General features: G+C 43.7%; 1 protein-coding gene across 1 annotated transcript in view; it reads right to left on the reverse strand.

The window, feature by feature from the left end:
- ITFG1 (integrin alpha FG-GAP repeat containing 1) overlaps positions 1-27,399 on the reverse strand; it is an 89,093-nt gene that overhangs the window by 36,147 nt on the left and 25,547 nt on the right. Inside the window, exons 7-10 of the mRNA XM_065848293.2 lie at positions 25,714-25,775; positions 24,648-24,732; positions 9,692-9,786; positions 797-969 (exon numbers count right to left, since the gene is read on the reverse strand). Of these exons, the coding sequence (XP_065704365.1) occupies positions 797-969; positions 9,692-9,786; positions 24,648-24,732; positions 25,714-25,775 (415 nt within the window). The remainder of the gene's footprint in view (positions 1-796; positions 970-9,691; positions 9,787-24,647; positions 24,733-25,713; positions 25,776-27,399) is intronic.

Here is a 27,399-nt window from a genome sequence, read left to right on the forward strand (position 1 = left end):
GCCTTATCCTGCTGAGATGGGCCTTCCCTTGATGAGCTGGGCCTTATCCCACTGAGCTTAGCCTTATCCTGCTGAGTTGAGCCTTCTCGCACTGAGCTGGGCCTTATCCCGCTGAGCTGGGCCTTATCCTGCTGAGTCCCTGTCTGGACCCCCACGTGCCCCCTCCCACCTCCCACCGGCCGGTATTATAGTGATACAGAGTGCTGGGAAAGCAAATAAGGAAGAAACAAAGGAGGAGAAAGGTGTCACTGACAAATATAACAGGAAAGCTTAGATTTTTTCTTTTTTTTTTTTTTTTTTTTTGTAGAGGGTAGAGTTTACTTATTTCCATTATATTTGGACAATCTAAAATCACGGCTATGTTACTAGGTACATCTAGAATTCCTGGTCCTATTGCATTTTCAGCAGTCCCAGTCCGCGGTCACTCCCTGTGCCAGCACGAACAGGTTGCCTGGCTCGCAGCCCAGCCCGACAGCTGAAGCCAGGAATTTACAGAAGATGTGCTGCGAAAGGAAAGGGAGAGCTAACCAGCCCCTGTGATGCGGAAGGAGTGCCTAAAGCGGCACCTCATGCTCCAGTCCCTGCGCAAGTCCCCACCGAGAGTCACAGCCTGAGCCCACAGCATTCCGCACACACCAGGTAGGCGCACACCTTTTAAAAGGGGAACATTTGGCAGAGAACAAAACTCTTGTTCATTTGATAAACTGAACAAGATGCAATGAAATTAGGAATTTGTAGGAGCGACGATTGAACATGCATTGGGTAGTCTTTATGTCTAGGTTTACATATACTTTACCTTCCAGATGTGTTTTTCAGTATAGCAAGAGCATCTGGGTAGCCATCCATATTGTAATCTCCAATATGAAGTGTAATTGGAAAAGAAATCTCCACTGACGATTTGTTATTGTGATACGGTACAAAGCCCCAGAGTGTGTCTTTATTTCTGAAGTCTTGCAAGACTGGAATCCACTGTAAAATAAAACAAAACAAGAATAACTTGGTACAAAAATCAATTCCATTTATTAAAACAACCTAATTCTTTTTAAAGCAGCTGACATTTCTTCACTGCATCAGGATTCTTAACCATTTACCAATTTCCAAAGAAGAAACTTCCTGCAAGGCCAGGCTGAGGGCACAGGGCTTGTTCAGCCCAGAGAGCAGAAGGTTTAGAGGGGACCTAAGAGTGGAGACAACCGAGAGGATGGAGCCAGGTGCTCTGCTGAGGTTTATGGGAGAACAGTGGTCACAGACTGACGCAAGGGAGGATCCAACAGACAAACAAACCAAAATTCACTATGAAAGAGGCCCAGAGAACCTGCAGAGTCATTGTCCTTGAGGGTTTTCAAAGTTTGACTGGACCAAAGCTCTAAACAAGTGGTCTGAGTTCAGTGCTGACCCTGCTGAAGGCAGGAGACTGGATCTCCTAAGGTTCATTTCAGCTTGAATGAGTCCGTTATTCATGGAGATTTAGAAGTTCAAGAGCTTCAATTCCCCTCCTATCTCCCCAGCAGCATCAGATACTGAACTGTGTGATAAGAAATTAAGATTACAGTATCAAACTGAAGGTACAAAAGAAATGCAAAGTATAATTTCTCCAGGACAAGAAAGAGAATGTATCTGCACTTACTTTCCACAAAGTGCTGCAGAGGTGCTAAATGAGAATTTATCTTAATTAAAATCAAAGTAATTTCACACATTGGTATGAAGCTAAATCACCAGGGTTAACATTTCAAGGCTACAGAAAATTCGGTGCCACTTTTAAAGCCAGAAGCAATTTTATATGTCAACTGAGTGACAAAGCCTTCAAAAGGACAGAAGGGTGCTACCTTAAGGGATCATTATCCCCAACATCAAAAGCACTTAACAGCTTCTTAAATGTCTCTCATCCAAGCCTTAATTTAGCCATCTGAGGAAGGAGATCCTGACAGCACCGCTTCCCGCCGGGGAGAGACTCCCTAAACCCAACCCTGCGACCAACAACCGCCGTCAACCACATGTGGCCCGCGGGCTGCTCCCCTGGATTACTGACACCCACACACCGACCGGGTACACTCGCACAATTATTAAAAAAGCACACTAATGGCAACTTTGTTTGGCCATCACGGATGGCTTAGGAGCCCGGCCCAGCCCTGCCAGACCCTGCGTACACACAGCGCACGTCTGATGGGTGACGGGGGCGTTTGAGGTGCAACGATGACCCACAGCACTCAGTGAAAACTCAAACTTGAAATTAAACCTACTCTGACAGAATCCCAGAGTGTCGGGGGTTGGAAGGGCCCTGTAAAGCTCATCCAGTGCAATCCCCCATGGAGCAGGAACACCCAGCTGAGGTTCCACAGGAAGGTGTCCAGGCGGGTTTGAATGTCTGCACAGAAGGAGACTCCACAACCTCCCTGGGCAGCCTGGGCCAGGCTCTGACACCCTCAGCCCCAACAAGTTTCTCCTCAAATTTAAGTGGAACCTCCTGTGTTCCAGTTTGCACCCATTGCCCCTTGTCCTGTCATTGGTTGTCACCCAGAAGAGCCTGGCTCCATCCTCCTGACACTGCCCCTTTCCATATTGATCCCCAGGAATGAGTCCCCCCTCAGTCTCCTCTTCTCCAGCTCCAGAGCCCCAGCTCCCTCAGCCTTTCCTCACACGGGAGATGCTCCACTCCCTTCAGCATCTTGGTGGCTGCGCTGGACTCTCTCCAGCAGTTCCCTGTCCTTCTGGAGCTGAGGGGCCACAACTGGACACAAGATTCCAGGTGTGGTCTCCCCAGGGCAGAGCAGAGGGGCAGGAGAACCTCTCTGACCTACTGACCACCCCCTTCCAACCCACCCCATGACGACCCTTGCCTCCCTCCCGATATATGTACACCTATTTAGTTACTGGTAGCTGCCGAAGGGTGGGAAATCTAAGGAAAGCAACAGAATAAGAAGGCGGCTCTTAAGCAGAGGGCAATTTTCCCAAAGGTTTCGATTTCTTAGCACTTATTTGCTGTGCAGAAGACAGATACAACAGTAGTATTGCAAAATACTCTAATTTTGAAAAACACCAATTGAAATCAGAACCATGAAATATACAGTTTTTACTTTACACGGTCTCATTCACACAGTCAGTGCACTGAAATCCAATTATATCCATCATATACTTTCTAAATGTTCCCATGTATGGCAATGCTATTTTAAAGAAATAAAGTTAAAAATGAATTTTTAAATACAAATCCAAATCCATATTCTGTTTTAACTCTGCTCAGAGTCACCCACAGAAAGCAATTTTAGAATCATAAGGTCTACAATAACAATAATAATAATTAAAAAAAGTAATAAGGTCTGCAGATACAAAACAATAGATGAGCAAATCAGAGACATCACCTATTGCTACCAAACTACAGAGCGAGATCCACCCATCCGCTGAAGCAGTGCCGAGACTTTCTATGACAGCAGTTGCAGAACAGTTAAAACCCATCAGTGCACATCCCAGCACCACCACTAACGTGCTCCGACAGCTCAAATTCAGAGTAACGCACACTTCTGGTGAACCCTTCCGCGTGTTTCTATACCGAGCAGCACTATTGTGGAATGCCATGCGAACGTCACTGTTTGTGTGCCTCGGGATACACCCTTCAGTACAGAAGACAAAAAATGAGAACATGTTTGTCAATAACATCAACCTCCTACTTCTTTTGTGTTTGATAATCCGTACAATCACTTCAAGCTTCATGTTTGCTGTCACTATCTTAATAGGAAAAAGACTAAAACTATTTTCTTCCTTTTACTGTAAGATAGAAATAGGTGCTATAATGAGGACACACAGAGCACATGATCTCTGTTACCTGGCTCAGACGAAAAACAGATTGAAAAGTGGAATGAACATATCGAAAAGAAAATTTAAATGAGCACAAAGTTCAGTCAGAGAAATCAAAGATTTACTTCTTCCCCTTCTGTTAAACCCCATTGCATAGCACCACTAATGTTGTTACTTAAAATATTTATATAGATACTTTTACTCCTTCAATTAAGGATTTTTGCAGACAAAAATAAGAAAAATTGAGTCCTTGAGAATTTGTTTTCAAACTCTTCAAATATCTTCAACAGGTAGAAGAGAGAATGCTTTACTGCCCTGTGAAAGCAGCGTAGTTTGCATTTTGAAAAAGATCTCAGGTACTTGAGAAAAACTATTGGCACTCACTCCAAAAAAGGCTCATTTCTTGGAGCATCCACGTTCTTCTCTAGATGAGGAAAGGCAGTTCTCTAAACAGCGTGTTTTAGAGCCAGAGAACTGCCTTTCCTCATCTAGAGAAGAACGTGGATGCTCCAAGAGTATCCTCTTAACAGGTTTTAGAGCCAAAACTGTGGGATTCACACATCTCAGTTGTTAAACTGGGCCTGTGGAGCACCAAGGCCCATGCTTGGGAACCAGTAGCCCACTCCTGGCCAACACCTTTTTGGGAACCACCAGGGTTTCTTTCTCCTTTCTGTGACAAACACTGCCCATTGTCACAGAAAGCTGAGTATGGAGAGCGGCCTGAAGGAAGCGGCCCAGCCAGAGAAGAGCTTTTCCCTGGGGCTCCCCTCGCTGTACGTGTGCACTGCACGGACCAGATACACGCAGGGATTTGGGGATGCATTAGGTGTTCACTGCATATGAAGGTCACCTGAATTCCATATACAGTCAAGTAGCCACTATACCATATAAATAAAGTAATTACCTACACATCGCACCATTAATTTATGGTGTTCAACGCCTGGAAGATGACAATCCCCAACACTGATTTAGCAACGCAGAAAAAAGTAACCAGAGCAGTAGAAGTCAAGTTGCTGATGCTGGAGTGCAGCTAACAGCCTCATTTGCTGCTTTGAGGAAGACGGGCAACTTAGAAATGATACGAGGATCTTGTAGAATCACAGAATGGTTTGTGTTGAAGGGACCTCCCCAGCTCCCCAGTGCCCCCCCTGCCATGACAGGGACATCTTCACCAGCTCAGGTTGCTCAGAGCCCCGTCCAGCCTGGCCTGGGATGTCTCCAGGGATGGTTCAGCCACCACCTCTCTGGCCAACTTGGGCCAGGCTCTCACCACCCTCAGCGGCAACAGTTTCTTCCTCATGTCCAGCCTGAATCTCCCTCCTTTAGTTTAAAACCATCACCCCTTGTCCTGTCACAACAGGCCCTACTCAGATGTCTGTCCCCATCCTGCCTATTGGCCCCTTTTAAGTCCGGAAAGGCCGCAATGAGGTCTCCCGAGAGCTTCTCATCTCCAGGCAGAACAACCTGAACAAGAAGGAGATTTATGAAAATTACAGCAGCTGCAATCCCCCCACTTTAAACTGCTACAGAGGAATGAGGAAAAGCTGCTCTGAGTGCCCAAGCGCAGCTGATAAGCGGTGCTGGCAGACAGGCCTCTCCTGCCTGCAGAACCGCACCACCAAGGGCTGTGGTTTGCTGGAGGACGTGTTGCCGTGTTCTACTTCAGAGCTGCTAGATCGATAAAGGAATAAAGCCTCAACCTTTCTATTGTACACAGAAAGGTTACATGAATCATCAAGCCCACACAGAAACTCTCAAGCGAGGGGACTGAAATGATACTGTTTGCCTCAGGAAACAAATGAAAAATCATATTGAATACTTAGCAAAACTTAAAGAGAGATTAGTCATCTCTAAGAATATAATAATATAGACAGCTTCTACAGTAAACAGTATTAGGGACTTCAAAACAAGTTTCAGGGAGAAAGTCTGATTTTCCGAATTTAGAGATGTAAAACTACAGCTATTGCAGGTGGATACACAGAAGTCGTCGTCCTAACACCTGCCACAGTCTACATGAGCATATGAGCTGCTGCTCCAGATCCAACAGCAACTCTTCTGTTGCTATGGAGACATTCACATGCTTTTCAAATTTTAGTCGGTCTGTATCTCCTGAAGTCACTCACATTTGTTTTCTTGGTCTTTACTTTTGCTCCATCATCCAAAAGAAGAAATTTTATCTGAGATATTTTTAATACTTCAAAAGATTAAATGGTTAAATGCATTCAAACTTGCAGTGAAAGATCATCCTTCAAGTAATTCTCCTAGATCCGCTTGGCTTTCCAGGAGCCACCCAGCTGTGCCAGAGGCAGCGTGAGAAAGGCACTGCAGACGGACACCAGACGAGCTCCCGGGACGGCCCCGACAGCGCCACACAGTCTGAGAGCCGCAGCTTCTGGAGACGCCTGTCCGTGAGCGCGCTGCGCTTCGTCCCAAAGCAGCGCACGCCACCACGGAACTGCCTGCACTGCTTCTCATTTGGTCTCGTCAAATGCCACAGCAACCAGGCAGGAAGGACAGAGCCAGGTCCGGTTACCGCAGGTTTTGTAAGACAGTCACCTAATTTGTGATCTTTCAGATCTGAGATCAGTTAAGTTTCTTAAAATAAAATGTAAAAATCTGGAAGCCAGACTTCTTAGCTACACTCTTACACACACAACCCCTGAACTACGCAACCCTGCCACAAAAAACAGACAGAGATAATGGATATATAGCACCTTTTCCAATCACTTGCAACCTCTCCGTTTCCCGTAGGATGCCCGTAACACCCGCCGGTTGGGCGAGGGACACCATCTGACCTCACAAACACTGAAATCAGCCAAAATCAAACATTCCACTTCCAAATAAATATGGGAAGTAACATGTTTGAACAGATTTCGACCTGAAGGAACCAGGCGCCATGTGGGGAAAACTGCAGCTACATGAATGAAGAAATGGGTATTTTCCACTGTTTCAGAGTGGAAAAGAGAAAATCCTTTGGAATAAAAAGCTCCATCACCTCCAGATGAGTATAAGAGTGTGAGAAGAGTATTCTAGATTTAATGTTTTAAAAAGGTTAGGCCAGCACAATTAATCATTGTGTGCCGTTTGACACCATCATTTTTAATTAAAAAGACATTCTAAAAATACATGGGGAAAATGGCTTTAAAGTTTCCAGGTAATTCTTAATACTTTCAAATACTTTTTTTCTAGCAGGATGAGAATCTGTTGGTTTCTTCACTTTTCAAAGGAAAATGGCAACATTTGGCTCCTCATTTTTTAACTCGAATGTTATTACCTTGGAAATGATTTTGAAATTGAAACTACACAGTGAGATTTCTAAATTAAATATAAAAACTAAATATACCGATGAGTATCAGAAGTGGTATGATGAAACCTGATGTACTTGTAAACAGTTGACCTCTACACAAGAAAAATTATAATGAAGGAACAGAAAAAGTGTGCAGGTGCAAAGCTGCTCCTGAGCGGGCTCCCACAGACAGCTCTGCTTCGGAGAAATTCCGTGTCGAGGGTTTGGATTGCGGGTGACAATAAAACCCTGGCAGATGTATTGGTAACCTCCTCTCCCCCTCCCCACTCAGCACAGGCGATCGGGAGGGAAAGAAGGACAGAGAGAAGAGAGCTGGAAACATTAAAGATGTTTTACTAATGCTACTGATAAAATAGAGAAAATAATACAAAATATACAAAACCAATCCTGAAAGTCTCAGCAACTGCAGAGCGGCACCCGAAGTCCTGGACTGGACTCTGCAGCAACCGGAGCTGGATTCAGTCTGTCACTGGCCTCAGTTCGCAGGGACGACTTGCAAGGTCCTCTACTCATGTCGCCATAAGGAAAAGGGACGAGATCCTCGTGATCTCCCACTTTTATATGAAGTATCCATGTGAATGGGATGTTATACATAGTTGGTCAGTTTCTTGGTCACCTGTTTCTCGTTGCCCCTCTCACGAGATGTGAATCTGTCCTTATCAATAACCTCGCATTCCATTGCTGTGTTCACCAAAACATGGATCTGGTTCTCCAGGAAAATGCAGCTCATTTGAAGCTTTAGCTGGCAGGCAAATTCACTAAAAGAGAAACTTGGTTTTTAACAAAACCAGGGCATTCTGATATCCTGCAAATGGGCCCACATCTTCCTCTGCCACTCCTGCATTGGTTTCTTCTAGAAACCCACCAGGAGCAACAACTAACAGCACTTTTCTTCGGCACGGTGCCCGTCACTGCTGCCCGCAGGTACCAGCCCTGGCTCTCCCACAGCCCCTGCTATTTGTCTCCAATTTATTTGAGCAGAATGTCTTTTCCTTCCTGTATTATCAAGGGTGAAGAACTAGGTGTAGAGCTGAAGAGCAGTTGTCTTTCTGACACAGGAGCACTCCAAGTGCTTGGCAGTGATTTAATCAGCGTCACCTGCTACACCAGCCCGTGTCCCCCTGTGACCAGGACCACACACGGAGCACCCGCTGCCTCTACGCAAACTCTGCTGTCAGACCGTGTATCCAGCACCGCTACCATCCATCGTCCCTGTTCTGTGTTCCCAGGCAATCCACAGAAAAAACCCCAACACCCCAGCATGCCCAGGAAAACACATTTCTACAGACAGAGCTGCCAAGATCAGACGTCTGAGAGAGACACATTGCCAGTTTAGAGTTATTTGTTCTTTCTTACACCGACGGGGTATATTCCATCCCAGTTAGACTTCCTAAACCAACTGGGAACTGTGGGCTTTCCAACAGAGTGGTTTTCTGCTAGTAGGAAAGAATGCTAGAGCCTGTGTTCTAGAAATCCCGAGTCTTTGAAAGAGAAATCCTACACTATAAACTTGGGCTGCAGATGGTAACAAGAAACACTTTCACAAAGTACCGACTCTTCCGCAAGCAAACAGTATGTTCACCTAGAAATTCTGAAATAGCCATCAGAGAGGGCACTACTTACACAAAAATAACCTACTTTCAATTTGTCACTAAAGGAATCGTCAGTAAGTCATAACCCGGTTAGAAACAGGTATGCCATTCGTTATGCATTTTGGGAAGCACATTAAAATGGGTTTTGCTGTCAGCTCTAAGCAAGTTCTTTATAGGTCACCTTGGCCCTTAGGTTCACATGAGGTTAGTAAAAACATTTATTATGGCATCAAACAAATGTTAGGTTAATTTATTGTAAAGCGCAACTTTATTATAAAGCCGGGCACTGTAAATACTTAGATCAGCACACACTTTAAAATAAATGAATATATCAGGATCCATTATGTTAATTATGACCATGTCTCTCAAAACGAGTAGCATTGTGAACAAATGAAGCTGAAATAGTTTAGCAGAAACCCAGTCCTGAAGATAGAGGGCCTGACCAAGTCTTCATACGGCATTGGAAATGTACTTCATTCAGAACAAGCAAAGACACAGCATAACTAAGGAGTAAGAAGTGTGGTCTGGTTCAACTTGTTGGGGGGGGGGGGGGGGGAGACATATATATATATACAAATATATATATATATATAACACTAACTATAAAATAACTCCCTAACTTGAACTGAAGCAGCTTATTTGAATTAATTAGGTCTGTTTCGAACTCTGAACACAAACCTTGTTTGTCAGCTCATGCCAGGGCAGTTATGGTGTTTAGAATGCAGCGGTTTGCAATCAAGAAAGTGACAGATCAGAAACATTCATCATTTTCTTGGGTAGAATTATCCATTATATAGAATTCTAGGTATGCAACCTCTTCCACCAAGCCATATATTTTTTTTAGATAGGCAATAAATAAGTAAATAAATAACAGTGTCTTATATGCAATAACTACAGGTGAGGCAGTTTCATTTTTCTCTCCTGAAAAAACGTTTTCCTGTTTCCCATTATTTCACAAAGCAGAACATTTTCCTTTGTCTTTGCAATTCTGGATTCACGATACCTGATCCAATCCCGGCTTAGTTAAGTAGATGGCACTTTTTTGACATGTTGCATCTTCACAGACTGGTAACAAATGTTCACTTTGTCCATCCCCATCTGTCAAAGAGAAAAAAAACAACAGACCGTACTCAATCTCTGTGTTTAGTTGGGGGGGAATTTACCTTTAATGTAAATCTACCATCACAAGTGTACCATAGAAACTTATTGAATTTCCTGAAGTAGTTTTAAACACTTTAAGAATCATGAGTTCCCCTGTAATACGTTAATCTGCAACATAAGATAAAAAGAACACTGGGAAGCTGACTAACACACCGGCTAAGGAATTCCAGGCCTAAGGAACGAGGCAAATCTGAGTCATTTACAGGTTTTCAAAAATGTTCTCTAATCCATGTATTTTCAAAGCCTTTAGTAGAATGACCGTTTAATGTTTAAATGAGCGATGTCTATATACATCTGGAATTCTGATACACTGAGCCTATAACGGAATAAAACCCAAAACTATTTAGTGCTCATTATCTCCTCTGGGAGAGACCCCCATGATCCCAGCCTGCCCTCGCGTATCTAATACATAATACATTAAAAAAGTACTATATAATACATATAAAATAATATCTCTATAAAGATATGTTTAAAAACAATATAATAAATAAATGTGCTAAATACCCGGCCCTGTGTGGCTGGGAGGAGGGACAGGCCCAGCCCCGCCTGGGAAACCGAAGCTCCCTCTGCCAGAAAATAATTCATCAAATTGCCCTTTAGTCCACAGAGTTCTGAGGAGGTGGAATTAATATTTTAAGCACATTTTTTAAAGTTGCTTGATGAAATCTCTATTTAATACACACAAACCAGATCTGCTAAAGTCACCCAATCTCAGAATCACAGAATCCCAGTGTCAGGGGTTGAAGGGACCTGGAAAGCTCATCCAGTGCAATCCCCCATGGAGCAGGAACACCCAGCTGAGGTTCCACAGGAAGGGGTCCAGGCGGGTTTGAATGTCTGCAGAGAAGGAGACTCCACAACCTCCCTGGGCAGCCTGGGCCACGCTCTGACACCCTCACCCCCAACAAGTTTCTTCTCAGATTTCAGTGGAACCTCCTGTGTTCCAGTTTGCACCCACTGCCCCTTGTCCTGTCACTGGTTGTCACCCAGAAGAGCCTGGCTCCATCCTCCTGACACTGCCCCTTTCCATATTGATCCCCAGGAATGAGTCCCCCCTCAGTCTCCTCTTCTCCAGCTCCAGAGCCCCAGCTCCCTCAGCCTTTCCTCACACGGGAGATGCTCCACTCCCTTCAGCATCTTGGTGGCTGCGCTGGACTCTCTCCAGCAGTTCCCTGTCCTTCTGGAGCTGAGGGGCCACAACTGGACACAATATTCCAGGGGTGGTCTCCCCAGGGCAGAGCAGAGGGGCAGGAGAACCTCTCTGACCTACTGACCACCCCCTTCTAACCCACCCCAGGTACCATTGGCTTCCTGGCCACAAGGGCCCAGTGCTGGCTCATGCTCACCCTGCTGTCCCCAGGACCCCCAGGTCCCTTTCCCCTACACTGCTCTCTAATAGGTCATTCCCCAACTTACACTGGAACCTGCGGTTGTTCCTGCCCACATTCAAGACTCTACACTTGCCCTTGTTCTATTTTATTACATTTTTCCCTGCACAGCTCTCCAGCCTGTCCAGGTCTCTGGATGGCAGCACAGCTTCCAGTGTCAGCCACTCCTCCCAGCTTGGTGTCATCAGCAAACCTGCTGACAGTCACTCTATTCCCTCATCCAAATAATTGATGAATATATTGAATAATACCGGCCCCAGTACTGACCCCTGAGGCACTGCACTAGATACAGGCCTCAACTGGACTCCACTCTTATTAATCTCTTATTAATTTCTCAGTATATTACTGACCACAGCCTACAAGTTCCATCGTGCTTTATGGCACTGTAAGAAACGCTTTTTGAGCCTGTCAAATTGTATTTCTGTGCAGCTGAACCTCCTTTTAGCATATTTATATATCCGAGCACCCCAGGCCAGAGAAACCCAGTGAGGTCCCAACCAAAAGACAAATGAACACAGCAGGTGGTGACCGTGACCGGTCTGGAATCAGCACCAGCCCTGACACGAGTGTTTGGAACACGAATGAAGTACTGCTCAGACTGCAGGCTTTTTCTCAACTTGCACTGGGAGAAACTGTTTAATTTGCAAATTACAACCTATGGAAATACTGAAGGCTTTGCCAGAAGAGAATGAATTTCACAGATGCAGGTGTTTTGCGAAATATAAAATTTAAATTAAGCCCTCATCTTCTAATCACATTTCTACAGAAGTTTCAGTACAAAGTCATTTTAGAAGTTATTCAATAACGCACGAGGACAAAGAACCTTCCAATATGAACTTTTCTTGCTCTGTGTTAGTTAGAAAGGGACAAAGACAAGGATGTTCTTCTTTTAAATTATGCTATGTTTGATTCTACTTAAACAGCAAACATTCATCTTCTGCTGATAACTTAGTTTGATAGCCTTGATAATTAATGTGCCATATGTTGACAAGAAGAACTTCTGTGGCTGTGAAGAAAAATGGAACTACTGTAGGGCAGTCAGAAGGACGCAACTTTCACAGAATTGGATACGAAGACACCACCTTGCTGGTGCTCTACACAAACTGCAAGTTTAAAAGTAAGATTTGATTAATATTATTCAGCACAATCAAAGAATGAACAGAAGGTAAGCGTGCGCCAAACAACATACCTCTGCAACTGAAAATGATACGATACATATTCCCTACAAGAAGGACAGAGTTTCCCCAACTCCTCTGACCAGAACCTACAGGTCCATTCTGTAACTTTTATTACAGGCTCATGTTTTCAGTTGCAACTTCTCTTCAGGTCTGCGTGACACATATTTAAGAATCTGATAGTTAAAAAATAAATGTGTAGTATAAAAGAAAAATTTGTTGGAAATTATAATAGTTTTAAGAGAAAAGTTTATATTAAGTTTTGTCAAGAATAATCCTGAGGACAAGGAGTCCGAGCGGCCATTCTTCAGCTCACCTAGATCTCAATTTATTGCTGTATCCACCCTCCAAAAGTTTTTCAGATAAAAGTATCCAGGTACCCACTTTGTGCTAAGCTGAATTTAATGATAACAAACAATAAACACCTTAGTGCAATGAATTAGTATGATTACATTCATCTTAAGCATAGATGCTTTGACGCAGTACCTGTTTTACACAGAAATTCCTGACATTTATCTGTCATACCTGATGTTTAAAGTACAGTTGCGAGTATTTTACCTGTTACGTGCTTAACAAAAAGATGAATTTTGGAAGTCAGTTATTTATTTAGACATAATTAAAAATTGGTTTTACATGAATCAGAATTGTGCCTCTTATTGCTGAGTACCAGAATGGCCAAGAAGAACATAACAAAAGAAAACCGAACAATTAAAGCAGCCAACTTTCCAACAAATATTTGTAACATTTACAGCATACGTGATAACTGGCACTTTATAAATCTGCCTCGCTCAAGAACTTCATAACTGTTTGAATTGTTCATCTGAAAGGAAGGATTAGCTATGTATTCATACTGTAGAGCAGGTGAAACGCATTTTAAACTTCAAAGGCATCAAGTGAAGCACCAACAATGAGAATGCAGCTGGAAATGCGACGTCAACGAAATCGGAGTATCTTGAGTCATAGTGAAGAAGTTTAAGAAAACCTACAATTAGCGAAATACTATATTTCAGAAAAGTAGCGATCACAAGAAGGAAAGGCCAACATTCTTCATCTCTAGAATACTATTATCTCTTGTTTCTTCTCTAGTTTTTATTCCTAACACACATCTTACAATGTACAGATCTGTCTTCTGCTGCTGAGGTCATTTGATCTAAAGCAATTTGCTGAAGAAAAATCAGAGATTGTCAAAACCAGGAACATGTGTTTTATGAATCAACTGCAGCAGTCATCATTTTTGACAAAAAATACAACGGAATAAGGATAAACCCCACCTAGACTATTGTAGAATAATTTATTTAAACATAAACCTTGCGTCAATCTTTGTTCAAAAAGGCAAAGAAACAAAAACCCTCCCAAAGCCCAGTCCTAAGCACAAAGCCAATGGTCTGTTTCACTCTCATTGACATTTTTAACTGCCCTCATCTGTAATAACTAGAAATATGATGTATTTCTGAAGCTTTTCCAAAGGCACTATGTGAAACCAACAAATGAATACAGCAGCCTTTCCGGTTTTGAAATAAAAGAACTTAATTCTTAATCCACCTGTGAGTCCCAGTCTGGGAGCGGCTGCTGCAGTCCCGGCCTGTGCCGAACTCTGCGGGCCCTGCACAGCACAGCCCCACGGACCACACACGGACCCGGACCCTCCAGTGCCGACTCTCTGATCCTCACGCCTGGTTTCAATCTCAGTTCAGAGGTGACAACAACCCCCAACCCCAACCAACAGAACAACCCTGGGTTCCAGTATAAGTTGGGCAATGACCTATTAGAGAGCAGTGTAGGGGAAAGGGAGCTGGGGGTCCTGGGGACAGCAGGGTGAGCATGAGCCAGCACTGGGCCCTTGTGGCCAGGAAGGCCAATGGTACCTGGGGTGGGTTAGAAGGGGGTGGTCAGTAGGTCAGAGAGGTTCTCCTGCCCCTCTGCTCTGCTCTGGGGAGACCACAGCTGGAATATTGTGTCCAGTTGTGGCCCCTCAGTTCCAGAAGGACAGGGAACTGCTGGAGAGAGTCCAGCGCAGCCACCAAGATGCTGAAGAGACAACACAGGCAACAAACCTCAATCGAAAACTACAAATTCCTTTAAAAACTGAGAAAGAGGTGTCAGAAGAGTGGTATTTTGCAGCCACGTTCAAAGGTGATTAGGTTCCTTGCACACGCTTGTTCAATGTACGTTCCAGCATGGGCTTTGAAAGAAAAACAGAACCTGTGGAAAGCGCAAGTACCACGAGCGCTCAGTTCAGACCGGGTTTGTAGTACAGCAAGATAAAGTTGTAGTTATGAAGAGCAAATCAGCTTTTGGTGGGTGTATGATCCCAGTCTTCATACTTCAAACAGCTGTGTAGTTCTGCTGCAGTGTAATCTTATTTCTGCTCCGTTAAAAACAAAAATTTAATCTATTTTTGAGATGACAGGCTAGTTATTATAACTTATTACAGCTGTGTTAAATTAAAAGCAGCTGTTTTCTGGCAAATAGAAATAAGGTAACTAAGCAGGCGAAGACAATGGTAACGGTCAGGCTTTCATAACTCTGAACCTGATGCTACATAAAAGCAAGAACCTTCGTATACCACACAGTCCTCATGCCTTGAGAGCCACTGTTCTCTCCTGAAAATGCCCATCCCGAGCCCGCCTGTGTTATCACACACCTGCTGTCGGTGCCGCTTCCCCACTTCCCTTCAGAAAGGTGACAAAAAATGTCCTCAACGTGGTACAATAAGAGCCAAGAAGTTTTTTGCTGCTGTTAATTGAAATTTCAAATAAGTATAAGGCATCTCTTGTTTAATACAATCCGTGCTGATGAAGCTTTATATGCTTTTTATTACTCCATACATGCAGATTGCTCAAATCTCTCCCTCATGGCTTTGCACAGTTTTCCTTCTCCTTTGTCATGAGCCTTTTATTTCAGTTTCTAAAGAACAGCAAGAAACTAAGGAGGAAAAGGCCCTGTAACAGTGCTCAGAACTATTCCCTTCTGGGGCCGGCAAGACAACTGAACCCACCACCCCTGAGCTGGGTATTCAAACACAACAAAGGTTTGTTTGAAGGCTGATTATCTTAAATTTATCTTCTGAACTAATAAAGTGATTAGAATCCTTTTGTCACTCTCTGCCTTTAGGTATTCATGACAGAGACAATTATCATGAATTATTAAGATAATTACACATTGTTAAAAGAATCATTGTCAGTTGTTTTTAGAAAACGTGAATCACAACTTCAAAAACCAGATGCAAAGAGCTCTTACAGATGATGCAAAGTTCTGTGGGCAGTAAAGAAGCCCTTTTAACACTCTCCTACGCATTAAATCAATTCTGACTTTAAGTCTGTCTATGTCCTTCGAAGGATCCACGTAGTCAGCCCCCCTGCATTTCAACGTGATGTGCCAGCAAACGGCACAGACACCAGCTCAGATGGAGACAGGAATTTGGTGAAGTACAAAACGAGAACCCTCTGCAGAAGAAACAAGCGGCACTGAAATCCCTGTTGTAGCTTATGCCGAAAACTCTGAGTTCCAACCACCTCATGTCGTTAAATCAGAAACTACAAAACCTGACCGTGCAGCTTGAACTATCTCATGTTACACATCTAGAGAGCTCAGGTGGAATTAGACCTCCCCGCGTTAACAAATGAAGGGGACAACACTTAATAAAGAAACCCACTCGTGTGACTAAACCTGGGTTGAGAGTTCTAGCTATAACAACTACAAACAAAGAAAAATGCAGTCCCGAGGCAATGAAGTTGTTCAACAAAGAATGAATAAGCAAGTGGCATACACACCACTCCTCTGATTTTATTACTGGAAAGAAAGCAAAGTAGTTCTTAATGTACAAAAATTAATATGAAGTAACATCCATTTTTTTTTTCCACAGAAGATGTTGGTATTTGTCAGCAACAGCAAAATAATCCCCTGAAGGGGTCAAAGAGGAGTTTGAAAGAAGAATTGGAGATCACTGGATTCAAAAGTTTCCTACATGGACTTTCACAATTGCTTCAGCTTCATGTCTGCCGTGTTCCCAGATCCGCACCACGACTGCAGAAAGGGGTAATGGAGATACCAAGGCATTCCCCTCGATCCTTCCCCTGTACTCTGCATTGGGGAGGCCACACCTGGAGTGTTGTGTTCAGTTCTGGGCCCCTCAGCTCAGGAAAGAGATTGAAGTGCTGGAGCGGGTCCAGAGAAGAGCAACAAGACTGGGGAAGGGACTTGAACACAAGCCCTGTGGGGAGAGGCTGAGGGAGCTGGGCTTGTTCAGTCTGGAGCAGAGGAGGCTTAGAGGTGAGCTCAGCACTCTCTAGAACGACCTGAAGGGCAGTTCTAGCCAGGGGGGATTGGGCTCTTCTCCCAGGCAGTCAGCAATAGGACAAGGGGGCAGGGGCTTCAACTCTGCCAGAGGAAATTGAGGCTGGAGATGAGAAAGCAATTCTGTGCAGAGAGAGTGGTCAGCATTGGAATGGCTGCCCAGGGCTGGACTGGGCTGGACTCACCGGCCCTGGAGGTGTTTAAACTGAGATTGGCCATGGCACTTAGTGCCATGATCTGGTCAATGGACTGGAGTTGGACCAAGGGTTGGACTGGATGATCTCTGAGGGCTTTTCCAACCCAGTCCATTCTGGGATTCCGTGATTCGAATGGGATGCAGTCTGCAGAGGAACATGATCTGGTTATAACGACCATGAATTTACACTTTGGTTGGTTGCTGAGGTTTTTTTAGTGTGTTTTTTGTTTATTTGGTTGGCTTTTTTAAAGGAACTGCAAAGGAGTAACACAGCTATGGCCTTAAGCCTCAATACAGGATCTTTTTCTAGAAAGAACTGTCAAAAATGATAGAAATTAAAAAAACAGAACTAACATTAAGTTAAAAAGGTATCACTGAACAGCATTGTTAAAACATAATTAACAAATAACACAGATTTAGCTTCTAAATATAATTCCATGGACTCAAAGCACAACTGGCAATTAACTTGGCATGTCTCTATGAACTGCTGTTTCATATGAACTGAAATGCATCTGTTACTAAAACAACTTCTTCCTTATCTAAAGTCACTCAGAATTCTTTATTCACTACCAGCTTTTATATTTTTCACACAGAATCACAGAATCCCAGAGTGTCAGGGACTGGAAGGGCCCTGGAAAGCTCACCCAGTGCAATCCCCCCATGGAGCAGGAACACCCAGCTGAGGTTCCACAGGAAGGGGTCCAGGCGGGTTTGAATGTCTGCAGAGAAGGAGACTCCACAACCTCCCTGGGCAGCCTGGGCCAGGCTCTGACACCCTCACCCCCAACAAGTTTCTTCTCATATTCAAGTGGAACCTCCTGTGTTCCAGTTTGCACCCATTGCCCCTTGTCCTGTCACTGGTTGTCACCCAGAAGAGCCTGGCTCCATCCTCCTGACACTGCCCCTTTCCATATTGATCCCCAGGAATGAGTCCCCCCTCAGTCTCCTCTTCTCCAGCTCCAGAGCCCCAGCTCCCTCAGCCTTTCCTCACACGGGAGATGCTCCACTCCCTTCAGCATCTTGGTGGCTGCGCTGGACTCTCTCCAGCAGTTCCCTGTCCTTCTGGAGCTGAGGGGCCACAACTGGACACAAGATTCCAGGTGTGGTCTCCCCAGGGCAGAGCAGAGGGGCAGGAGAACCTCTCTGACCTACTGACCACCCCCTTCTAATACGCCCCCACACTGATGACAATAAGAACAGTTTTCCTCACAGGCCGAGCGTTTCAAACACAGCAGCGTTGTCCTCCTGAGCGTGAAGGTTCTTAGAGAATCCATGTTCTGCCTGCAGGAGCAATGGACAGGACAATGGCTTTAGAGACACTTGGGGAGAGTCACCCGCAGTGACCTGGAGAGGCTGGAGATGATCCAAGGCGGCTGGACAGGGTTTGTCCAGAGCAAAGGGGCTGAGGGGACACTCAGCACCGTGTGCCGGTATCTAAAGTTGAAGATACTTGGATAGTTGGAGATCTCATTGGACAAGGAGTCCTGTGGAAAAGCCGTGGGGCGATGGGGACAAGTTACTTCTGGGGAGATTCCCATTGACACAGATGGGAAACTTTTCCCCATGAGAACAATCAGCCCTTGGAATCGTCTCCCCGCTGCAGTGCTGGGTTCCCACATGGGGCACTTGGAAGATGCAGCTGGACAGGGCTGGGCCAGCTTGGCCAGACCGGGCTTGGTCCAGGAAAGCTTGGGCCAGGTGATCCCTGTGGTCCCTGACAACATGGGATTCCATGATTATGAAGGGGTTATTTACTGACATGCACCATTGAAGCTTTCATTTGAAACATAGCCACTCCATCTGAGGATGGGACATTCTGAAGAGAAGGAAAAAACTAAAGAAATTCAAATGTTAAACCTAAGCTGATAGACAAAACTAAAAGCTACAAAATGGCAATGCAGCTGCGGGCAGAAGAGCCATTTAAGCCACCATCAGCTGCAGGATCATAAACTCTGCTTTAAACAAAAGTCTTTCGCCAAAATGCATTTGTGCACAGCGCAGTGAATGGCTTTAAAAATACCCCAAAGGTTAAGCACTTCGTTATCCTGTTTAAACGTAATTAACTCACAATAATGAGCTACCATTTAATACGATAAAAATTCTAATTTCTCTCACATTTCATACAAGTAGTTAACATACATGGAACTGTTCATTACTTGGTAGGGAGTAGAACAGAGAAGACTTTTAGGATTAGGTGGATAACTGGATTTTAAATATGAGAAAAATGGGAGTTCAGGTCGCTGAAAGACTTGGACAGAACTTCCACTTCCCGGTCTGTGCTTTGTGAACAGTAAAGTAGTTTGTAGAGAGGAATAAACAGAGGTTTCCTAAATGAGCAAAGGCTACACAGAGCAGACTCAGCGGCAGCAAAGAAAACACACGGTGGGTAAAAGAGCTGAGGTGGAGCCGGGCAAACGAGACCTTAAGAGAGTGAGAGCTGTGCTGGATTGACTGACGAGGACAGCACGATCCAGTTTGCTTTCAAAAAGCTGGGTTTTATTCTCCTCACGTATGGGCCGTAACAAATAGTTTGCCTAAACTAAGCAAAACCAATGACTGATTAATCAAACTTTTCCATACTTAGATCAGATATCACCAAGGATGACTTATCAGCCTCCACTATCCAACTGAACCGTAGCTGAACTGCAGTTCTAACAACTATTTCCTATCAAAATGCATCAATAGAGTGTATAAACAGCACAATATGCTATACTAATTGCTTCTGCTTCAAAGACATTTCATTAATCTTCAAAGTAATGAAAAATCAGTAGGTTTGTTTCCAAAACGTGCTTCCCACTCATCTTGTCACTAAGAAATATTGGTGATTTTCAGTGAGTCCCATAGAAATCCTTAAATTTCTTTAACAAATCCAAAATTTCCCACTATTTTAAGTGACAATTACTAGAACTCTTTCTAATTGCCATTATTTACCAGGATTCTAGCCACCATCTATGATCTCCTCCACAGACAGCAGGAGCAGATCTCGCGAAGCGCCTCCGCGAGCACACAGATGACAACGGAGCATTAATCATTTTTGCTATAGCAACCACAGCGCTGCAATTACCATAGTGACACGAGAAGAATAGCAAAAGTAATCACGAAGAGCTCTTCCTCGTTTGGAGCAACGTGTCAGCTCAATAAGTGCGGAACTCTCTAGTGCCCAGTTCTGCTCACCTTAATCAACTGAAATGCCATTTGGAATAAATATGTCACAAAGCATTTCTGATTTATTTGTAAAAAGGCGATGCAAATGTGTCAGTTGTTCCCTGTCCTTTGGTCAGGTTAATGTGAAAATCATTGCTATCATGTAAAGGTGCTACTTATTTTTGAGGTTCCAATTTTGACATAGTCTCTACTTATTACAACAAGTATATTGATATATACACACCTGCTTTCGCATATTTTTCCACTAAAATATGCACACACATAGATATATACAGAAATGTAGTAGACCTTACAGATACACATACGTGTACAAACATCTGCGTGTATTTTTTGCAAAAAACAAGTCTTTCTTCTTTGCGTGTTTGGTGCTAAGATTACACTGACATCTGTGACAGACTCATGAGTCACCTCATTGTTGGGGGGTTTTTCCAGCTCCACTGTAAATAATTCCTGCTTGATAGCTATTGTTCAACCTGCTCCCTTTACGAAAGGAAACCGTCCCCAAATCAGTTGCTTTTGGAGGTTCTCAGTCAGGATCCTATTCAACCTCCCTCACCTTTTTCATATGACAGGTAAATACTTATGGCTGGAAAGGGTATTTTGAATGAAGCTTTTGGAAGCAGGAAATCACGTCAGACAGAGTCACCTTTTGAAACAAATGTGTTTTGCTAAGATGTCCCAGCAGCTGCATCCCAGTGCCACCAGTGCAGCGGCTGCAGCTCCACGGCAGAGCAAGAGCTGCTGGGGTACAAGGTATCGCGATCTCCCAATAAATCTCATTTTACATTCTCATTGTGCTGTTTCGATTCGTCGTGCGATGACACTTCTTTTGGAGCCCATTACAGATAGCCAGATTAGTATTTGAAACTGCAAATCATCAGATCTTAATTTCCTTCAACTTATGACAATCATTATTTCATCACTTCTGAAAAAAGTCTGAGAAACCATTTCTCGTAAGGTGTTTCCTTTAACTTCAGCTCCCTAGCAGCAGAATCTGTAAGATAAATGCCTCTCTTTCGAACTATCTAAATATACACAGAAATAGCGGGTACATGTAGATACACATAGAGTGTTCTTCTAGGAATGGAGAACAAAACATGCTGGAATGAAAATGAACATGAGCAGAACTCAACCAACATCCTCCTTTGCACTCAAAGTCTTTTTCCTCCTACCAGTCACTGTACAGCAACTCCCGTACAGAACTATTGAGCTGCTGGGTGGATTTATTTATGGTGGTGGCACATTCTTCAACTTCTTTCAGACTGCATTTCATAAAGAACATCACAGAATCACAGAATCCCAGAATGTCAGGGGTTGAAGGGCCCTGGAAAGCTCATCCAGTGCAATCCCCCCATGGAGCAGGAACACCCAGCTGAGGTTCCACAGGAAGGGGTCCAGGCGGGTTTGAATGTCTGCAGAGAAGGAGACTCCACAACCTCCCTGGGCAGCCTGGGCCAGGCTCTGACACCCTCACCCCCAACAAGTTTCTTCTCCTCTATCAGTGGAACCTCCTGTGTTCCAGTTTGCACCCATTGCCCCTTGTCCTGTCACTGGTTGTCACCCAGAAGAGCCTGGCTCCATCCTCCTGACACTGCCCCTTTCCATATTGATCCCCAGGAATGAGTCCCCCCTCAGTCTCCTCTTCTCCAGCTCCAGAGCCCCAGCTCCCTCAGCCTTTCCTCACCCGGGAGATGCTCCACTCCCTTCAGCATCTTGGTGGCTGCGCTGGACTCTCTCCAGCAGTTCCCTGTCCTTCTGGAACTGAGGGGCCACAACTGGACACAATATTCCAGGTGTGGTCTCCCCAGGGCAGAGCAGAGGGGCAGGAGAACCTCTCTGACCTACTGACCACCCCCTTCCAACCCACCCCAGGTACCATTGGCTTCCTGGCCACAAGGGCCCAGTGCTGGCTCATGCTCACCCTGCTGTCCCCAGGACCCCCAGGTCCCTTTCCCCTACACTGCTCTCTAAAACATGGAATGTAGTATTATTTCCCTTCGTTACTAAACATGTTGATTTACTACCATATTCACTTCGATATTTTCTATAACTTTGTTTAATGAGAAAATAAGTATTTGTTATCTTGATTCTTTTTAATTAATGCTGATAGATGAAAAAAAAATGATGCACTACTCGATTTCCTACCCACTGCTACAACAGAAGAAGGAGTAAATGAAGTTGTAGCACTACTCAAATAGTCCCAAACCCCGCGGTGCTGTACCACTGCGCAGCACGTTCAGTCACATTTTAACGGTAACAGCTGAACAGTTCCACTTGGCTTTGCAAAGAGATCCCAGGGTTTATTAAAATCCCATTAATTATGATACATTTCTAGAATTAGGATAGATCATTTGGGCTCATTAGCTACCTAAACCAGAGATGAAATGATCCTACATAAAGATTGCTTTCCATTTCTATTTAGTACCTATCAAGACACATTATTCAGAACACCAGCTTAGAAAATGCTTACAAAAAACTCAACACATTTTTTTTTTTAACTGCAAAAACCATAGTATGCTATTAATTCCTTCAGATATTATATATACAAGTGCTTATATTTGCAGATAAACAGTAAAAGATTTCATGGAAGTTTTACAAATACTTCAGAAAACATGTCCAACATTTCACAGAAGAACCCGGAGCCCTGTTCAGCCTCTATGTTATTTCACTTCCTACAGGTGTGCAAAGCCACCCCGCTGCAGGGTCAGGCTCTGAGGATCAGTAACCACCCAGCACAGGTGGCTTCTGGTTCCACGTCAGGAAACCGCTCTGCTGGAACCCTTAAGAACAGCTCTAAGTGGCAGCACAGGGCAAGAGAACCAGACTCTGGGTCTAATATGGAATCTGACTTTACCATTAAAATAATCATTTTCTTTAAAACAGATTTTAAATCAAAATGAGGCGTTATGGGCCATACCCAGAGGGTGGTGGGAAACGGCTCCTTTTCAGTCTGGCGACCTGTCACCAGTGGGATCGATATTGGGCCCAACACCATTCAACATCTTCACAAGTGATCTGGAGGGCGGGATCAAGAGCACCCTGATGACATTTGCCGATGACACCAGCCTGCATGGGGAAGTGGACACTTGGGGCCAGCCGCCCCGCGGTGACCTGGAGAGGCTGGAGAGCGCTAACGAGGACCTGACGAAGCTCAACAAGGACAGTGTCAGCTCTTGCACCTGGGCAAACGTCAGCCAGGCGTGCAGCACAGGCTTGGGACAGCCCTGGGGGACAAGCAGCTCCACGAGGGACCAGTGGCTGCTGCGGCAAAGGCCGAGGGGAGACACAGCGTCTGACCCCGCTCTGCCCAGCGCAGGCCAGGCCACACCTGCAGCCCTGGGCTCAGCTCAGGCCGGGAAGGGGCTCCGAGATGATCCGAGGACGTGAGGAAAGGCTGAGGGATCTGGGCTGGTGCAGCTGTGTGCAAAGGGGCTGAGGGGACGCTCAGCACTGTGTTCCAGTACCTAAAGATGCTACAAATCAGCTGCAGATCCCATTGGACAAGGAGTCCCGTGGAAAAGCCGCGGGGCGATGGGGACAAGTTACTCCTGGGGACACACAGGAGGGAAACTTTCCCCCATGAGAACAATCAGCCCTTGGAATCGTCTCCCCGGGGCAGTGCTGGGTTCCCAACATGGAGCACTTGGAAGATGCAGCTGGACAGGGCTGGGCCAGCTTGGCCAGACCGGGCTCGTGCCAGGACAGCTTGGGCCAGGTGATCCCTGTGGTCCCTGACAACATGGGATTCCATGATTCTACAGTTCAACAAGTCACTTGACAGCATTTAAGACAGGATCAGTCTCACAATTAACAACCGTGTTGCATAAATACAGTAAACGAGTCTTTAAGAAGTTATTTACATTCACAAGAGTCAGGAGGATCAGGCCTGTGGTACTTTCCTTGGGTAGCAAAATTCTTATTTTAATGCACAGAAAAAAGGTATTTGTTGGTCTACAAAACCAACAATTCCTGTTCATAACATGACACACACATTGATAAGACACTGTAAGACTGAAAACTAATAGAAATAGAATGTTCTACTAGAAAAATACAGTCTTTCACTAACCCTCACAAAAATAGATTTACATATAAATTCAGTTTTTCTTCTGTCCAAAAGCCTTCCAGAATTTTCAATTAGAACCATTAATATTTTACCATGTTTCATCAATTTTATACAAGTAATTTTAACTCATTTACATCTTTGCTTTATTAATTTGTACAACTGAAGAATTTATGAACATTTACTCAAATAACATCTTCTGAATAAGATCAGGGAGAAAGAGAAAATCATGACAAAGTAACTGTCTGAGAAAAGAAAGCTTGGCATTGCACCGTGACTCAAAGGAACACTACATGTCCCTAAGTGCGGCACTCAAAAGCAGATACAAGTGATGCAGAATGAACCTTGAATTTGCTTGAATTCATTACTAATTTTTCCCAGGTATTTCAAGATTCACACAGTAACAAACCCTCCACTTGCAGAGCTAAACATCTTTATTTGTTCTTCGATTTAGAGTAGCCAACCAAAACACAAAGAAGAAACACACACTCGGGACAGTTTAGAAGAATAAAACTCACCAAAGTCTGCAAACACGGACTGTCCAACAACTTTCACACCACTGGGCATTTCCTTAGTGTTTCCAGCTTTAGAGAAATTCCCATCCTATCAGACAGGATAAACAGAACAGGAAAACTGAACTGCAGAGCAAGTGGTAACATCTGACTCTTGAACCAAATTATAAACTAGTAAACCAAACAAATAAAAAAGTGCTTAAGAGGATAATAAAGAGACATCTCAGCTATGGAAAAAACTGCACTCTGAAAACTAGGACTGAGTTGTTGCATTTCTAATCCTTCGTGGAATCTTACGGAAATCCAGGAATAGAAACATGCAGATACAACTGTCCATCTATTTTGCTGCGTTACAAGGAAGAGATCGGCTTATTTCAGCAACATAATCTAGGACATAATTAAAACTCTGACTGCTGAAGTACATTCACGCACATTGGCACGTGTGTCTCTGTGCAGCCCAGGGCTGTGCCCGTGCTCTCCCGGCCATAGGAGCACGTATTGCACAGCCAAACGTTCTAAAGAATTGCAGGGTGCCTCAGTAAGGGAATTACTTTGCCTGGGTTTGTAGAGCAATTTAACAGCTTTTAATGGATCGGTAAAGGTATTTTAAGACCGATACATATGTACATATATTGTATAAGCATTACATATTTTACTGAGTTGATTGATTCCAAAGAATAGAATTCCTCCTTTCTAAAGATGAGCAGATCTATGCATACAAAATATATCGTGTAGGATAATATTTGGAATAGACAAGTTTAAAAACCCCAAATTTGTAAGAAAATACAAATACGCACCACCTACAGGGACAGGTCGAATGCCTGTGTAGTCACTAACACTACATTACTCAAGAATTACATTTGTCAAAGTCAAAACCGGTTCATTTTTAAGTCTATATAAAAGCTAGAAATATAGAATTCATGACCTGCTGTGGGTTGTACAGCTTTCATTCCTTTTGCCTAAATATCAGTGTTTAGAGAATAGCTTGCAGCTATTATTTTTTTAATGTTATTTTATCTATTTCAACTTTTCTGTGTTTTAACAGGATGGTTATTCAGGTTCTCTCTCTTACCTTATTTACCCACGTCTCAAACTGAATGGTTTTTGAATCAGGTGATGTGGTAAGGAACAAATCTGCAAGGAAAGACATAACAGACATAAACCATTTAACATTAGATCACACACACAAATATTTGATTACTCAAAGATATAACTCATTTTAAAATATATTACCTACGTAAGTTATAAATACATTTCAGTGATGGTTTTATACATAAGCAAGAAAGATTAAAAACTAAAAGCCCCCCGGACTATTTTCATCCCTCATAGTCTTCTGTAAAAATAACTGTAACTTCTGCACTTGTATAGTTCATACATAAATTATGTTAGCCCCACACACGCTAGTAAGTGCTGGAAGTTATATATGCGCACCAAAGAGCATTTCTTAATAGACAAGCCAGAAACAGACCTTAAAGCTAGAAAAGATATATGTAGTTATATTTTTAGTAAGTCAAAATTAAAAATAAAACCTACTAGCCATCCTTTTATTTTGGATATGTTGAATAAAGCACCAGATACACTGTTGAGAGGAGGAGAGAAGGAGATGCAGAAGTATTTCCTTTCCACTCAGACTCTCTCAGCCATTGGAACGGTGCAAAGGGGGCTGATGGGCCGGTGTCTGCCCCGAGAGGAGCGAGGTCACCGACAGGGAGGAGAGAACCGAGTCCGGAAAATGGGGAGAAAAAGCTTTATGAAGGAGGTTAAAAAAAGGGTGGGGGCAAAATTCACTATTTGAATTACAACTCCACGGTAACTCTATAGGCAGAAAACCAATAGTTATTAAACAAAGGGGATCTGAAGGCTTCCCCGTTAGGTGCTTTACTGCCTGAGTGGGCAGACGGCTGTGAGGGGAATGGCAAATGGCACAATAAGGGGAATGTCTTCCAGGGAAATAATAAACACCATAAACCCCACACCAGACAACCAAAAACCCTCCAAACCCACACGTACACACACAAAGAAACCAACAAAGATTTTGCTCATATGTTTCTCCCCCAGCTTAAAAGCCATACCATTTCATTTTATTCCCTGAAAAGGCAATTTCCTTTAGAGCACATGCACCCAAATTGTACCAGCGTGTTTCACTGGGAGGAATTCTGTTGATACTCAATAGTTCTTGAAGGCGAGAGACAAAAGTAATAGGAACAATCTGAAGATATATCATAGATGGAACTCAGAAAACATACATAAAACATATATACATCTTCAATTTTTAACTTTGCATGTAGGAGAAAGTTTGCGCAACACTGTTGATTACCAGAATAATATTAATAAACTCACTTTCCTACAGGCCAAAACGCCCCTAAATCTCTGAAGAGTTTTTTGAGGTTCAAATAAGTATTGCAGGTGGGGCTGTAACATATACTGCAACTCCTACCGGGGTTTGATGCAACAGTTACGCTTCTAGGTGGGAAAACAGATACAAGAGGTAGATATGAGTTACACTGGGGGTATTACAAAGTCCTTAGCTCTAAATCATTTATTCAAGGTCGAAATCAAGTTCATTAAAAATAAACCCAGCAAAAATAAAACAGCACTACCTCTTGACTATGTTACATGGGATGGAATTTCACTTAACAATTGTTCTTACCTGAAAAGCATATAATAAGGCAGCACACTATGACAGGCTCTCAGTGAAAAACACAAAAGAAAATCTTCTCTTTGCTGAGAAAATGCACTCTCACCGCTCCCTACAACA

The sequence above is a fragment of the Patagioenas fasciata genome, chromosome 13, assembly GCF_037038585.1.
Source record: "Patagioenas fasciata isolate bPatFas1 chromosome 13, bPatFas1.hap1, whole genome shotgun sequence".
Taxonomy (NCBI): domain Eukaryota; kingdom Metazoa; phylum Chordata; class Aves; order Columbiformes; family Columbidae; genus Patagioenas; species Patagioenas fasciata.